Source organism: Spermophilus citellus, assembly GCF_964194105.1.
Source record: "Spermophilus citellus genome assembly, chromosome: 8".
NCBI classification, from domain to species: Eukaryota; Metazoa; Chordata; class Mammalia; order Rodentia; family Sciuridae; genus Spermophilus; species Spermophilus citellus.
This window is the reverse complement of record NC_138189.1, coordinates 107,086,338-107,103,828: the sequence shown is the minus strand read 5'-3', so window position 1 is coordinate 107,103,828 and position 17,491 is coordinate 107,086,338. Positions and strand designations below refer to the sequence as shown.

Genomic DNA, 17,491 nt, shown 5'->3' with positions numbered 1-17,491 from the left:
GGGCCAGGGTTTGGGAGAAGGATCAAAAACCTTAAGTTGACTGAAGCATCAAATGTGTGGGTAAAATGTTGAAATGTGAGCATAACATGGAAGATTCATTTAGAGGAAGGAGTAGCAAAAATCCAGGAGAATCTGCTCATTTCTAACTGACTACATGATCCTGGAAAGACATTATACTCTTTGGTTCTTAGTTTTATTCTCCATAAATGAGGGTGACAGTGAAGTGTCCTCAGAGGTTCCATGAACTTATAAAGTCAAAGCTCAAGAGGTCCCTTTGCACAAAAGTTTCTACAAATGGCTTGTTCGTGGGATTGAGGTTTGTCAGCAGTGCTCTAGCCTAGAAGTCTGTATAAGCAACAGAGGCTTGATCTATATCTTCTTTCCTCTGGAAAGTTCATTCAGAGCCTCATACCACATTTTATTCTGCTACCATGCACACACTGCATATGTTAAGAAGAAGAATGTTAGTTTTTTTTAACGATTTATGACAAGGTCTAATGTTTCTGTTTTGTAAATACTTATCAAGTCAATTCTAAAAAAGTTAAATGTAAAGAGAGGTAACATTTCCTGATAGGCCACTTGAGCAATGTAAATTGCTTGAGGTCTTTATTAAGATGGTAATGAAATGCCTTCTTCCAGGATGAAGTTCTGGAAGTAAGCTTCAAATTGGGGAGGAAAACTCTTTAAAATTAATATATGGGGCTTATTTGTAGTAACCACCTTCAGAATCAATGGGAAGGGCAGAAGTGGCAACTTTTCTGTTCTTTTTATGCTTGCAAACTATGAAAAAGTGGTCATCCTATAAATAAAAACATGCTCTGTATATTAGCAAAATGACTATCGCATTTCTTTAAAAAATCAGATGGCATTATGCAATTCCATCTGCTACAAGTTGGGTGACTTGGGTCTTTAATATTTTTGAGAACACAAACTAAATATGCCTGAAAGTCTGTGTATTATGTAACAACCTTCTATTTCTCTAGGATAAATGGTAATTGGATTTTAATACTCTTTCACTTTTTTATGAGTTGTTCAAAACATTACAAAGCTCTTGACATACCATATTTCATACATTTGATTCAAGTGGGTTATGAACTCCTATTTTTACTCTGTATACTCTTTCACTATTGGTGACCAATGAAATGCATTTATTTGAATAGTATCTGAGTATAGAAGTGGAATATTTAGCTAAAACATTCCACAAACAATGTTTTGCTAACTAAGGGTCAATTTAAAAATTCTGTGAATCTGTTTGGGTCACATTGTTATAGGAAATATAGCTCTTGTCTCAGTTGCTTTGATCTCAATATACATAAAGTCACAGGTGGCATCATAGAGCTGGAAATTGTCTTCAAGGTGACACAACCCATCATCTGTGTTTTTCAGATTTTTAGATCTGAGTTAATTCTAGTCAATCTAGTCAATGCACTTTTAATAATTTCAACCAAACTTTATTATTGGTTTATTTAAAAAAAACTGTAAGGTGGGATTTCACAGCAATATCATATAGACAGGTTCAGGAAAGGCAAGGTAATATCCTAAGGAAATCTGGTTCTCTTCAGGTGTAAAAGTTCTTGCATTTTAATTTTTTATAAGGAATATATTTTTGTAATCAAAATCTTTATATTTACTACTCTATACAAGAACAAACTCTTCCTTGCGTGTTGGCTTTTTCACTATTTGGGTTCTTGTATACAGTCCCAATTTCTATGATGCCTTGTACTCTGATGATTCTTCTTGTTATAGACCTACAAGTTCCCAAGGCCAATGGATACCTTCTTCCTGAGGGATCATCCTATTCTATTTATAAGAAATGAGATCTCTTTCCCCTGAATCTTGAGTTTTGAATTTTTGGCCAGACATCACATCTAGCTCCACGCTGCAGTTATTCATATATTCAGCATGCTGCATTCAAGGGCCAAATGGGCAGTGGCCTAAAGGCAGTGATTAGATTTGCCAGTGTGTCTAGCACAAACTCTTAGGTGTTTCATGAATGTATGCAGATTGGAAATATTTCTGAAATGTCAAATAGTAAACTGTGATTGAAAATAAACCCATTAAAGCAGGGTTTTTTTGTAGCTACTTAATTTTATGCTGAAAGGTCATTTTAAATCTTTGGGCTTTTCAGTTTGGTAATCAAGTTACACTTTAATCTCTTTGTCATATATATGCTAGCACTTAAACTGAAAACAATGAAAGCTTATTTTCACAGTGCTTTTTCTTTCACTGATCATTTTTATTTTTACATTTGTTCTTCATGTGGTCTCTCAAGAGAGCAGGAACCATAATCCCCATTTTGTAAACAGGAGCAGTGGCACAGGCCAAGGCAGCCATTTGGGCTACATAGTGACTGAATGGAGGCCTGAGCTCTTCAAAACAGACTCACAGCTCTTTTAAATTTATTTATTGCTGACCCCTAAACCATTTCTCACAATTGCCCACTTTCACACTTGATCTATGCATTCCCTCTTGTTTTATAAAATTTTGGGTAAAAGTTGCATGTGTAAGATACACAGAAACAGACACACAGATGTATGTATGTGTGCATGTGCATGCACACACACAAATACTCACCAATGTCCACCTTGGAGCAATTCAAATGCCTTATTGATACTTTCAAAAGGCAATTTATGGGTTATAAGTGGGTCTATGTTGATTTTCTTTTGAAGGTAGTCAGTTACCATTTTAGGAATACAGCTTCTGGTTTTATACTCTGTAGAAGGAAAGGAGAAAAATAGCAATACCTGAAAAATAACAAAACGAATCAAAGAAACCAATGAACTATTTGTGTATAAAACTGGCAAAAGCATTCATGGGAAGTAGTCAGCCATTCACCTTTTGATCCTTTATCTTGGCATCAAAAGCAAAGGCAATTTATTCTAGATCCTCCACATCTGGGTGCTGTTCAGGAGTGTTAAGATCATTCAGAGTCATCGAGGAGCCCTGTATAGGTAAGCCTAGTGGACTGGCAGAGCAGACACAATGCTGTCATGGCCCCCAGCTCTGCCATGTCATCAGGACACTAATTTTTTCTATACCAATTTAATTTCTAGCTGGTTCAATTTCAGTTACCACAGTTTCCCACCACTGAAGGAGATATATATATCTTTGTGTGTGTATGTGTATGTATATATATATATATATATAAACAAAGTTCACAAACCTAACATTTCAATCTTTGAAATAAACCTAATTGTGTAGTGGCGTTCGAGGGCAGGGAAGTAGAGTAGCTGTGTCAGGTGATGTTGGAATCCTGCCTAGATCCCATTTACTATAATCACCAGGAGCAAGGCAGATGCAGGGATTGTTTTCTCCATTTTTATAACTATGAGGACTAAAGTTTAGAGAGTTTAAATATGTTTCACTGATTATATTAATATATATTTTTAAAATTTTCCATATTTTAAAATGCTTTGACATACTGGGGGCTTGGGGACCTGGGGAAGAACCATTCCTTCCGAGGTTAATTAGTTTCAAGGGAAAGTAAACAACTTGCCTGACATGCTCACCAACCAGCCCAAGCCATTAAGCCCTGTCCCTCCCCTCCCCTTGTATCAGGCTTCACAGTGGGACAGTATACCCCTGTCCTGAATTACCCCAGGGCCAGTTACCAGATAACTAGAGAACACCCTGTAGCTCAGAAACCATTGAAATGATTTCAAGTTAATTCTAAAATTTCTGAGTTTTCTTACTCTGTCTTCTGTTCCTTTCAGTAAATATTACAATAAAGACAGTGACCCCCGATTCCCATGTCATTTTGAGACCTCAGCAAAGGATAGGTAGCTGATTATCAAAGAAAAGGAAGTGGGTAGATAGCACTTTCCCATTAACTGTTCGCTAACACCTCCCCCAGGCAGGGGAAGGAGGCATTTTCTAACTTAAGCAATGAGCCCCTGGACTGATCTTTTCCTGTCTTTTGCTCATATAGTCAAGATGAGAAGAGGAGAAGGCATGAGAAGAAAGGAAACCTAAAACCTATAAAGAGGCAGGATACCCCCCACTTCCATGGATACCAGCTCTGGGTCTCCTTCTCCCTTTTAGAGAAGTCTGTGTCTGTTCTATCCCTTAAATAAAACTTGTTTTCTTGCGTTGGCATTTCTTGGGTGTTTAATCTTCAATAACAGGGAAACGAGGACCTGATCCTGATTTTCAATTTCTGTCTCCTGATTGGGCCTAGTGCTTCCTTGTATGGCCCTGTATGGAGTGAAGTGCCCCATTCTCTTAAGAACTGAGGTAATATACTCTTCTTTCAAGGCAATTATCTATGTGTGTGTCTTCTTATGCTAGTTGATTAAAACAAATCCTGGGGATGGAGGTATATTTTACAACACTAATGTACATCTAGAAAGCATAAAGTTAAACCTAGAATCCAGGTCTTTATATTCCTAGCACAGTTCTTTATAGCCATTTAGAATTTATTTAGGACTATTATGAAATGTTAATTAAGATGAGGTTAGCAGGGTGCAGTGGCACACGGCCCCTAAGGAGGCTGAGGCAGGAGGATCAGGAGTTCAAAGCCAGCCTCAGCAATTTAGCAAGGCCCTAAGTAGACTCTGTCTCTACATAAAGTATAAAAAGGGGCAGGAGATATGGCTCAGTGGTTAAGCATCCCTGAGTTCAATCCAGTACCCCATCCCCCCCACAAAAGGGTTAAATAATTCAAATTCGGAAGGTTAAGGGTCCTCTTTCCTCTCTTATGTGAAAGCTAGAGAGGAGAAAGGAAAATACAGTTGGGGTTGGAGCTCATGTAAATCAAAGGGAGATCAGTAGAGAAAAGAGACCAAGGGGTGGGAGGCAGGGAGGGAGAGGGAGAGTGCTGGAGAGTGATATTGGCCAAATTATATTGTTATATTTTGTATTGTGTGTATGTAGGAATATGTAATAAAATATCTCATCAATATGTACAATTATAATGCACCAATAAAAAATGTGGGGTTGGGGGAAAATGGGATTAAAAGGAAAACTTGAACTCTTTTAAAAAAAGAGATAGCCAGCGTATTCTTTATTAGTCCCCAAGCTACAAAAATTTTCTGTTTTTTAATAAGTGTATTAACCAGATTCCCAATACTATGCCTGAGATAATTAACTTAAAAGTTATCATATTTCTGGAGGTTTCAGTTCAAGATTGGAGAGGGGTAGGACATTACTTTGGGCCTCTAAGACTGCACTAGATGGGGAACATGAGTTAGAAAAAAACCTGCTTACATCATGAGTCAGGAAGCAGGGGAGAAAGAGAATGGAGTCCCACCAGAGTCCCTTTTAAGGGTATGCCCCCAAAGACCTAAAGACCTCCCAGAAGGCCCCACCTCTTTAAAGCTCCATAGCACCTGCCTTGTACACATAGATCATTGAGGGACATTCAACTTCTAAACCATAGCAATAGTTCAATTGGACTAAAATGTTGGGTTATAACATTATTGGTATGCAAGATTTTTGGTAACTAAGAAATCTACCAAATGAAAGTGAGTAAAAGGAAAAGACCATTTCACATTTTTGCATCCAGAATGAGAATTTTGTTGTGATTTTCCTTAGTGTGTTTATATATTGTGTGAGGGAAGGAGATATGGAAGATATGAATGTCAGAAAAAGTGAATAAATTCCTCCATATAATCAAGGATAATAATATAATTTAGATATGATTTTAGTATGCCCCTCAAGGGTTCACATATTGAAATTTACTCCCTAGTGTGAGGTTTCAAGGGAGTAGAAACAATCCAACTATGGTGTTGTACAGGGGAAATTGGAGACATTTGGAGAAGAGATAACCAAGTATGACTCCACATTGGAGTTGCCTATTTTGTTCTGAAGAAGACACTTAGGGTGATTGTTGAGGGGAGAACTGAGGGTCAACAGAGCAAGATTTTCTTCTAGTCTTATTCTGTACTGGGGAGTGGTTCAGAAAAATATTGTAGCTCTTCACCAATTACAGAATGTGAGGGTGCCAATGAGCACCCTAAGATGTGACTCTTCTGTATCTTATCAATGATGTTAAGCTCATCTCCTTTTGCTCCTCTAAGTAATAAATACGAGTGTGGGGAGGTGAAGGTGTACTTTCCTATTTTTGGTACATTGTCTTCTATTTCCTTTCAAAGAGGATTATTTTTCCTATGTTCCTTCTCCTCCACTGCTTGCCAACGAGCACACAGGATGTGTAGGTTTCTGGAAAAGGCAAAATGAAAGTAAAATACTCACTTCCCAAAACACCACCTTTCAGGGTTCTCCCAGAGAGAAGCAGCGTTGGGTCAAAAATGAGTTGTGAATTTGTGGGTGCTAATCCAATAATCACACCCACTCCATAGCTTGGGTGGCAGGATTCCAAAGTTGCGACCTAATTTCAGAGATGGATGGATTAGCTTCTCAGCAGCCCTACATCTTCAACTCACAATTGCAGAACGTGTTCTCAGGGAGGATTATGGGAGAAATCATATAGAGTAGGACAGTATGCAGGACACTCACTATGATTTGAACAAATTTCTTAAATTCATTATGATTAAGTTTTTCAATCTTTAAAATGAGGATAATGTTACTACTTAGCTAGTAAAAATGATATACAGATTAAATGAGATAAAATATATAAATTACTTGGCACAGTACAAATTATGAAAGATGTGTTCATTTTTTTTTTAGTTATAGTATTTTTTTTTTTTGGTTGGGGGAGGTACTGTTGTACATGCCTGCAATTTCAAGGTCAGTCCCAGTAACTTAGTGAGACTCTGTCTCAAGATAAAATAAAAAAAAGGCCTGGGGATGTAACTCAGTGCTAAAGTGCCTTTAATTCAATCCCCAGTTCCAAAATAAAAACAGAGATAATAATAATAATTTTATCAGGGCTGAGGTAGAGTGCATGGTTAGCATGTTTCCGACTTCAATCCCTAGCACCCAAACAAATTCAACATGCCCACACCAAAAAAAAAAAAAAAAAAAAAAATAGGCAAAGCAAAACCAAAATTATAGTAATGTCTTCCTGAAGTAATTATAGTAATGTCTTCATGAAGTTAATGTGTACACTCATATTGACAGGCAGTGCTTCAAGATCACTTACCATGGTATCAATAAGTCCAATGGCCTCGAAGGCAAAGTCAGCACCTTTGCCAGTCATTTCTACCACCACCTCCTGGACAGGTTTCTTGAGTTTTTGAGGATTAAGGCAATCAGTGACTCCTAACGCTCTTGCCCGAGGAAACTTCTCCTCCTTGATGTCCACCCCAATGATCCTAGAAGCACCAGAGGCTTTGCAGGCCATGACGACAGCTGAGCCAATTCCTCCAAGTCCAAAAACCACACAGGTGGAACCTGGGGTGACCTGCAAATTCAGAGGATAGAATATAATTAGGCATCCAAAGCCGATGCTCTTGTGTTGAAAGAAGTTTCCTCTCCTGAGGAAAGAAAAGGCCTCTTTGGCTTTATCTGTGATGGAAGAAGTTCAGAGAAGTTTAAATGACGGAGTTCAATTTGATGTTATATAGACAGTGTCACTGAAAACAACACAGAAGCACATTCTTACCTTTGCAATGTTAAATACAGCTCCAAAGCCTGTAGGGACCTCACAGCTTAGGATACAGACTGTATCCATGGGAGCATCATCATCAATTTTCCCCACTGCAATTTCATGTACCACAGTATATTCAGTGAATGTGCTTGTGCCATAAAGATGATAAATTTTCCTTCCTCTACAGGTAAATCTGCTGGTTCCATCTAACATTAATCCAGTTGGAGGAAGAATACTGTTCCACAGATACATAGTGACAAAAAGAGAAATAAAGGATTTAGCTCTAAGTCGATAACTGTACCAACGAAAGCAAATGGGGTGAAAGAAAGTTCCCGCAGTCTGGCTGGGCACAATTCACGAGCCACTAGAAGATTCAAGCAGGAACAAACTTTTTTCAGAACCCACTCAGCACACCTGAACTTCGGGAACTTTGCGAGCACTCAACCAGAACTCAACAGAGCAACTCCACCCACCCGAACTCTCTGGGAACTCGCCCAACTGGAAGTCATCCGACCCATGTGAACTCTCTAGGAACTCTGGGAGAGCTCAAAAATGCGGGCACCTGAGGCAGCTGGAACCGCTCCTTCTGGCAAAATGCCAGGCACCATCTTGACCTGGCCATGGCTCTCATCAGAAAGTCAAACAAGTTAAAACTAACCTTTGCTTCAAGCAGAAGTTGCTCTTGGGGTGCAAGCAAGAACTACATTCTCTGCACTCTGGTAGAGGGAACATTAAGACTTTATCTCCTAAGGAAAAAGAACAAAGAAAATGATTACCAACTTGGGTGGAGACGTGGAATGTAATAAACCCCACCTTTATCTATAAGATGTTATTCATAGTAAATATTCGTGATTGGTTGTAATGAAAGTTATCATTATCTTTGAAGTTATTCATAATTTCATTTTGGAATAGAAAAAATCAATTTTAATGCAAATCGATCTTCAAAGTAGAAAAAAATGGGGGAATTTATGTCTCATAAAATTGGATTCAAAGGTAAGACAGTGGCATCAATATATGGTATGAGGCTCCTCTATTTTGACAGCATTTTTTTTTTTTGTACTGGAGATTGAATTACTCCTGGGTACTCTACCACTGAGATACATCCTCCACGCTTTTTATGTTTTATTTTGAGTCCGGATCTTGCTAAGTTACTTAGGCTTACCTTGAACTTCCATCCTCCTGCCTCAGCCTCCCAGGTAGCTGGGATTACAGGTATGTGCCAAAGTGCCTGACTTATTTGGTAGTGTTCTATCCCAGGAGAAAGATCAAGTTTGCATTTAATGTATACTTGATATTTGTTGAAACAATGAGTTAATTCTCCAATATTAATACAAGAATTAATATTCATTATGAAATATTTTATTACTGAACAAGAGTCTAAAATTTGAGGGAAGGCTTCCTGTGTCCTTAATCCTTACTCTGCCATTAAGCAGCTAAATTAACAAAATGATTATCTTGCCAAGGCTTCTATTTACTCACAAAGTGGTTTTAAAATATCTCTGTGTATATTGGTAGAATAATATATATCATAGTAAAGTTTTTGAAACATGAACAGTATGAAAATGCAAATACAAAGCCTGAAAGAAACTTTTATAAATGATACATATTCCAGACAATTTATAAGATTATTGTGTGTGTTTTGTGTGTGTGTGTAGAAAAAATTGTCAATCATATATATTTTAAATTTGCTGGTGTTTCAATACTTTGTGTATATTTTCAATTCTTAGTTTAATTTTGGGTATATAGATTTGCCATAATCTGTATGCAAATGAGTAGATTCTGGTTTTTTTTGGGGGGGGGAGGGGAGGGAGGGTACCACGGATGGACTCAGGGACACTCAACCATTGAGCCACATCCCCAGCTCTATTTTGCATTTTATTTAGAGACAGGGTCTCACTGAGTTGCTTAGCGCCTTCCTAAGTTACTGAGGCTGGCTTTGAACTCGCGATCCTCCTGTCTCAGCTACCCAAACCCAAACTGGAAGATTCTGAATTTTAGGTTACTTATATCGTGCACTGTATCTTGTATGTGAATGCATTTTAATGTTTTTGTGAAAGTATTATGGATTCCGTATTTCACAGTGCTGTTGGGGAATAATTTAAAAGCTAATTTGAACAGGAGATGATACCATATCTGGTCCTTACTTACCTGGTTTCACACTGGTTACACCTTCTCCAATACTCTCCACGATCCCAGCTCCCTCATGACCCAAAATTGCAGGAAATGGTACTTTGTCTTTTCCTTCCAGGATGTGCTTATCTGTACCACAGGTCCCAGAGGATATAATCTGAAAGGTGATTACGTGATTGGAGATAAAATGCCTTATCATAAAATGATTGAGTCTTTCATAAAAATGCAATATTTCCAACTTTAGAGGCAGAATATATTCTTTAAAACTTGGGCTACACATTTGAGGCATTATTGATTGTGTCCCTATAATAGAGATGTTTCAGGAAAAGGACCAAAGCATTTGGTTTATCAGTCTATATAATTTCCCCTAGACCTCTTTAACATCATAAACACCACTGAATTATTTTCTGGCTCTTTGTCAAGAGGAGCTATGCATTCTGTGAGATTTGATGAAGCACACAACCCAAACTTGAGCGTCTGTTTTGATACATACACTCTAATGGAAGAAACCCTGGGTGATAATATTTATGCTGTTCTCCCTGACTTGCCCTCTACCTGCCAGTAGAAGAAGCTAAAACACAAGGCTTTTCATGTTAAGTCCCCACCCAGATCTTGGCATGCTAGTTCATGACAAGCAGTTACTATCCCAAAGAATAGGCGAAAAGCGCCCCCCTTTTCCCCAATATTCTGCTTTGGTGCACAGTTTTCTTTCCTTTTTCTCTTTGTAATCAGTCTCTTTATCCAGCTATTCTAGTAACAAAGGTAAGTTGGTTTTCCCCCAGGGTAATGAGATTTCACAGCTGAAATGAGTTGGTGGTAAATCAAAGGTTAGCCTCTCATTGCACATTTCACTTGGTACACTCATAAGGCACTATTTCCATTTAGATATTCTCTTCACTATTTTTTCTCTACTCAACAGTCACTGACCCTGGAGCTTTGGTACTTTTTGCAAATCTGATTGCTCAGTTCTATGATGACTTATTTTCTTATTCCTTTTTTATCTTTGGAGGTTGAAAATATTTATTTCTATGGGTTCTGCAAGTGTTTGCTCAGGCTTTTTGCTTGCATAACTGTCCTGCAAGCTCATGTCTCTCTGCCTTGAATTTTGTCTGCAGGAAATCTCTGATTAATCATGCATCTTGATATTCAATCCCGATTCTATCAGAAAAACAATCTGCTAGGTTTCTCTACAAATAAAAGTAATCTTCCTTTTCACTCTTTTGTTTGTTTTTCAAATTACTTTAGGCTATTCTCTATCTTTTGTACTTTGAATGAACTTTATGGTCTATCCCTCTCCCCCAAATTTCAGTGAGCTATTTGAAATGTCCCTGGTTTTCTAGTAGCTAGGCTTTGGCACACTGCATCAACTAGTTCAAAATAAAATTTGAAACCAAGCACCTTATTTATGAAATTAGAACTTAACTAGCAAGATTAATTTCAAGTATAACTGGGAAATTCTACATAGAGTAGTTCAGCTTTCAGTTGTGGCAAGCAAGGCTTTTCCAGATTCAACTTTCCAAGGATAAGTAAAAAAGCTGGGCACCATATATGCAACAGATGACAAGCCATGAAATAAATTCAAATTGAGTTTCAACTGATTGAATGTAACGTTAATTCGGTGACATCCTACAGAAATGTATAACCTGAATCTAACTGGGAGATCTCCCATGAAATAAACTGAATAGAATTTGTTAGTCACCTTTGTGTCACTGTAAACAAAATGTCTGACAAGAGCAACTTGGAGTAGGAAGGATTTGTTTTGATTCATGGTCTCAGAGGATTCAGCCATTGGTCAGCTGCCTTCAAGGCAGAAACACCATAATGGAAGGATGAGGCAGAGGAAGACTGTTCAACTCATGGCAGCTGGGAAGGTAAGAGAGAGAGGGGCTGTGGAAAAGATCAACCCTCTGTTATGGTTTGGGTATAAAGTATCCCCAAGAGCTCCTGTGTAAATGCAACAATATCCAGAGGTAAAGAATTGGCTTATGAAAGCTATAACCCAATCAGTTCATCCTAGTTTGAACCTACAAACTGCACTGCGTGGTAACTGTAAGCAGATGAGGCATGATTGGAAGAGATGGATCACTGGGGTGTGCCCTGAAAGGATCCATTGCCCCTGTGGCCCCTCCCTTGCTTCTTCTTTCTGTTCTGGGCCCAAAGCCACCTCCAAGATTCAAGGCAACCTCTCAGCTGTGAGCTGTAAAAATTATAAAGCAATTTACATGCTTCCAATATACAATAGCACAGAGAAAACACCCATCCAAAAGGGAGGAATAGGGGCAAGAAGGAATTGGACCAAAACAAAATCGAAACCCAGTGGGGCATATGTTAAGTCCCAGAACTCGATGTCCAGAAACGGAAATATGTGGTGGTTTTCTTGCAGTCTAGCCAGACAAAGCACTAAAACTGGGGTCAAGGAAGTAGGTTTGTTGAAGAGACTACCACCACTAAAAAGAAGTTAATTGTCTTGCAGAATGACATAGTGTTATAGTTTAGATGTGAGGTGTCCCCCAAAAGCTCATGTGTGAGATAATGTAAGTGTGTTTCCTCTGTGCCTTGTATATTGGAAGCATGTAAATTGCTTTATAATTTTTATAGGAGCTGACAGCTAAGGGTTTGCCTTGAGTCTTGTAGGTGACTATGGACTTAGATTTTAGAACAATGCTGGAACTATGGAAATTATGGGTACTCTTGCAGATGGACAAAAATGAATTTTGCATTGTGAGGTAGTCATGAGATTTTGGGGTCCCATGGATGGAATGTTATGATTTGGATCTGGAATATTGCCCCTAGAAGCTCATGTGTTAGTCAATGCAGTAATATTCAGAGATGAAACGATTGGATTATGAAGCATGTGATCCTATTAGTGCATTAACTTATTTGATGGATTAATAATTTGAATGAATTTACTGGGAAGTGATGAAAAACTATAGGCAGGTGGGTCATGGCTGGAAGTAGTTCATTGAGGCATGGCTTTAGGACAATATCTGTCCCTGACACTAACTCTTTCTCGATTTCCTGGCTACCCTGAGCTGAGCACCTGTCCTCTGCCATGCCCTTCCACCATGATGTTTTATGTCACCCCAGGACCTGATCAATTGTTTTAACTCATCATGGATTGAGTCCTCTACAACCATGATCCAACATAAACTTTTCCTCCTCTTAAGTTGGTCTTTTTGGTATTGTGGTCATAATGATTAAAAGCTGACTAGCAGTTTCTTACAAAATAAATGGAAAATTTCTTTAAAAATATATTTTGTCCTTCTATTTTAGATTTTATTCAAATATGTCTGATGGTACAAGGTGAAAATTCTTTGAAGATGAGATGTAAAATGGAAGAGGAGGATTCAGTGCTTAAGTCTACTGGTAATTCTGATAAAAATTTGTGATGAATTATAACATTTTGGGTCATTTCAATGAAATAGTGAACAAGGCCAAGAAATTTTGAAGAACAAAATTATAGGACTTATTCTGAATGATAATACAAAACTATGATAATGCAAGCATTTGGTTTTGGTACAATGATATTAATTATAACAATAATTATAATTATATAATTATAATTAATTATATTAATTATAACATTTTGGGTCATTTCAATGAAATAGTGAACAAGGCCAAGAAATTTTGAAGAACAAATTATAGGACTTATTCTGAATGATAATATAAAACTATGATAATGCAAGCATTTGGTTTTGGTACAATGATAAATGTACCAATAGGTTAATGGAGCAGAATTAAAATTAAGAAATAGACCCAGACATACTAGCCATTTGATTTAGAGAAAAAGTGGCACTAAAGTGTAGGGGTAAAGGCAGAATTTTCAAATAAGTAGGTTAATTTGTTATATAAGGAGGAAGAAAGTTAATCTTGGACTTCTACCTCACAGCAAACACAAAAGAATTATTGCCAGGCATTTTTTACTTGTAGATCTGAATGCGAAGTGTAAACCAATTAAGATTCTAGACAAAAACAAGGAAATTATCTTCCTGATCTTGGGCCAGGGAATGATTTCTTAATTGGGACATAAAAGGTGCCATCAGACATAAAAAATGTTATGAATTTTGCCTCTGTTTATTTAATGAAGGAAAGAAGATATTGACTCTCCATAGCTAACAGGAATAAAATAAAAAGGCATTAAAATCCCTTAAATGTTGCTACTGAGAACTTTTAGTGAATTACATAGAAAGCATTCTAATATCAGTGGTAAAAACTATTTTACCAGATAGGTAGTGTCTAACCCTATCAGGGTCAAATCTGACTCTATCAGAAAGTGTTTTACATCAAAATGTGTTTAAGATGGTTTATTCATTGCCAATGACCATGATAGAGAAAAAGATGCCAATGAGAAAAAAAAAGAGTATTCAGAGGAGAAATATTAAGAAATGATTTCCCCTAGTTAATAGGTAAAACAGGAACCAAATTTCCACATCATGTATCAGGTATGTGTAAATTTTTCTGCAGGTAATAATCGGAAATTGATTGTTCTACAAAATGCTCTACTTTAAACAAGTGCAAACTGAAAGTCTAAAAACTTACTATGATTAATAATAAAGATTTGGAAGCAGGAACTGGCAATCCAGTGCAGATAGTCTTGGCCATGGTAGGACAAGATGTATTATTATTTTCTGAAACCTAGCAGAAGAATCCTAGATGGGGCAAAGCTCTCTTACAGCCAGAATGTTGAAAGATGCAGAAACTAGAGACTAAAAGTAGACTCTCAAATCGTTCTTATGTTTGTTAATCATATAAACACATTTTAAAAAATGTCAGAATATAGGTTCAGTCATTACTAACAAATAGGAGCTACCCAGTGTATTTGATGCTTGAAGTAAATTATGTATTATAGATGAATTTTAATATAAGTGAAGCATCAAATGATTGAATCTAGGTAATTATTAATATTTCCCACTAATGGATATTTTATTTTCTCAATTTGTATTTAGTTTTAAAACAAAAAATCTATAAAAAAGACTAAATGCCCTTTTAAAGGCATTTAGTAGTTTTGAAGAGATAATTTGGAGATAGCTAAATATTTTGTGTACAAAGTAAAATTTGCACTTAAGGAATTATTAATTTGTATAATTCAGACTAAATAATTTACCTTGAGTATCTTTTTAAAGTCAGGTACATCAGGAAGAATTTATCTTACTCTTTTAAAATATATATGTGAGAGTGTCTTTATTTTGCCTTTATTTTTGAAAGATAGTTTTGCTGGATTCTTCTTGGTTGACAGTTTTTTTTCCTTCAAATACTTTGAGTGTGTTATCACATTGCTCTCTGAACTCTATTGTTTCTGATGTTAAATCAATTGTTAGTCTTATTGAGGTTACCTTTTCTGTGATTTGTTCTTTTTCTCTTGTGCTTTTAAGATTTTCTCTTTGCCTTTTTATCTTATTATGTTAAAAAAACTTAATATGATTTCTACATGCTTGATGAAATTTTAAGTGTACAATACATTATTGTTGACTAGAAGTACAATGTAGTACAACAGATCTTAAATTTTTTTTGAACTCAACTGAAGGGTGAATACGCAGAGGAGAAAAGACAGTCTCTCTAATAAATGATGTTGACTTGTTTAACTGAAACTTTATTCTTACTGATTAGTAACTCTCCGTTTCCCTCTTTCTCCCAGTTCTAGAAACCACCACATTAGTCTTTGGTTCTATGAATCTATTTTAGATATTTGATATCAGTAGAGTCATATATTATTTGTCATCCTGAAATGCATTTATTTTGCAGCATAATGTTCTCAAGGTTCATATATATTATCACAGATTGCAGAGTTTCCTTCTTTATAAAAACCAAGTAGTATTCCCATGTATGCATAAAGCACATTTTCTTTATTCATCTGTTGGTGGATAAACTTCTATATTCATCTGCTGATGGATTCATCTGTTAGGTTGTTTCCATATCTAGGCTATTATGACTAGTGCTGATATAAGTGTGGGAGAGTTGTATCAGCAGTATTTACATACTGATTTCAATCTCTTGGATAAATATCCAGGGGCTGCCTTATGTGGTTATTCTATTATTTAATTTCTTGAAGAAATCTCCATATTATTTTTATTATGGGTACCACAATTTGAATGCCCATCAACAGCAAGCAAGAGTTCTAATTTCTCTATATTCTTGCTAAGAGTTGATATCTTTTGTTTTTTGATAATAGATAACCTAACAGGTATGAGGTAATACCACATTGCAGTTTTGATATGCATTTTCCTAATAATTAGCAATTTTGGTAAACATTGAGCATTTTTTGATAAACACATTGACCAATTGTATGTTTGCTTTGGAAAAATGCATATTTAGGTCCTTTGCCCATTAAATTCTTTTTGTGCTATTGAGTTAATAGAAGTTCCTTATGTAGTTTAGATATTTACCCCTTATTATTTATATGGTCTGAAAATATTTTCCTCTCATTCTATTGGTTGCCTTTTCATTCTGGTACTTGTTTCCTTTCATTTCTTCATGTCCACAAAGTCATTACCAAGACCAATGTCATAAATATTCCCTCTATGTTTTATTATAGTAGTTTTGTAGTTTCAGGTCTCATGTTTAAGTCTTTAATCAATTTGAATTCATTTTTGTGTACAGCATGAGAAAATTTCCATTTTCAACCTTTTGAATGTGGATATTCAATTTTCCCAACATTATTTGTTAAAGAGACTATCTTTTCCCCATTGTGTATTCTTGGCATACTCATCAAAGTTTATTGTTTCTGTGTAAGTTTATTTGTAGTCTATTTCATTGGCTCATATATCTACTTTATGCCAATACCATATTGTTGTGAGAGAAAAAGAGAGGAGGAGGTGGTGGAGGAGGAGGAGGAGGAGGAGGAGGAGGAGGAATATAGATGAAATAAAAAGCAGAACAAAAAAGGAAAAATTATATAAATATAAGTCAAGAGGGAAAAATAGAAAAAAGAAAAATCCAATTAAAGAATAAACACAGAATAAGACAAAAGTAAGAGAAAATGGTGAGATATAAAAAGTAATGATGAAAGAACACATGGAGGAAAGAAAATGGGTCAAAAAAATTCTTCTTAGCCAAGGTTCTTGGAAACATCTCTCACTTGTTCTTTAAGATTGGAATCTGCCAGGTATGGTGGGCAGGGTTATTGGTTGAAGCTTCTGCTTGTTGTCATGCCTCTCAGTTGTCACCAAATGAGTTGGGATGAAAGCAGGCTGTGCTCCACTTTTCTCACAAAACAGGTTAAGGAACGTTTGCAATGCTCATATTCTCTCCAGAGGTTTTTAGACTGTGCCATCAACTTCCAGGGCTCACCTATAGTCCCTCTCCTCCTCAAATAGTTACACACTTATTGTTACTTTATTTCCATCCCCTGGAGAAGCAAACTAGGGCTAGTTATCTCTTGAAAACCACCTTGAAATCCCTATTTAGCATCTTTTTGTTTCAATTCAAAGATCTCTTATTTATTTATTTATAAGATCCATCTAGTGGTGATGAATTTTCTTGGCTTTTGTTTTGTTTGTGAAAGTCTTTACTCTTCTCTGTTTTTTGGAGGACAGTTTTGTGGGAAATAGCATTTTTTTGTTTGTTGGAATTTTTGTTTTGAAAGGATCTTTTTGGTTCTTTTTATGAAACCATAGATAGTTTTTTTGAGATTCGCTTGTATGTGACTAATCACTTTTTTTTTTCAAATCAGCATAAATGTATTTATTTATTTATTTTTTATTAGTTGCTCATGGTAATTTTCTCTTTAAATTTTGACAATTTGATTAAAATATATCTCAGTATAGATCTTTGAGTTCATCTTATTTGGGTTTCTTGGCTCATTTTCTTCCCCGGATTTGAGAAGTTTTCACTCATTATTTCTTTGAGCAAGCTTTCTAATCTTTTCTTTCTTTT

At 36.3% G+C, this 17,491-nt stretch overlaps 1 protein-coding gene and 1 long non-coding RNA gene across 2 annotated transcripts in view; one reads left to right on the top strand and one right to left on the bottom strand.

The window, feature by feature from the left end:
• LOC308654778 overlaps positions 1 to 17,491 on the top strand; it is a 61,002-nt gene that overhangs the window by 30,124 nt on the left and 13,387 nt on the right. The window contains exon 2 of the long non-coding RNA XR_014023312.1: positions 12,893 to 12,985. This is a non-coding gene — a long non-coding RNA (uncharacterized lncRNA). The remainder of the gene's footprint in view (positions 1 to 12,892; positions 12,986 to 17,491) is intronic.
• The window catches only part of LOC308654777 (alcohol dehydrogenase 1-like), a gene marked incomplete at both ends in the record, with an annotated part of 29,434 nt that overhangs the window by 6,172 nt on the left and 5,771 nt on the right, over positions 1 to 17,491 (bottom strand). Inside the window, 6 exons of the mRNA XM_081304426.1 lie at positions 2,575 to 2,713; positions 6,193 to 6,328; positions 7,043 to 7,303; positions 7,505 to 7,724; positions 8,148 to 8,235; positions 9,638 to 9,776. Of these exons, the coding sequence (XP_081160552.1) occupies positions 2,575 to 2,713; positions 6,193 to 6,328; positions 7,043 to 7,303; positions 7,505 to 7,724; positions 8,148 to 8,235; positions 9,638 to 9,776 (983 nt within the window). The remainder of the gene's footprint in view (positions 1 to 2,574; positions 2,714 to 6,192; positions 6,329 to 7,042; positions 7,304 to 7,504; positions 7,725 to 8,147; positions 8,236 to 9,637; positions 9,777 to 17,491) is intronic.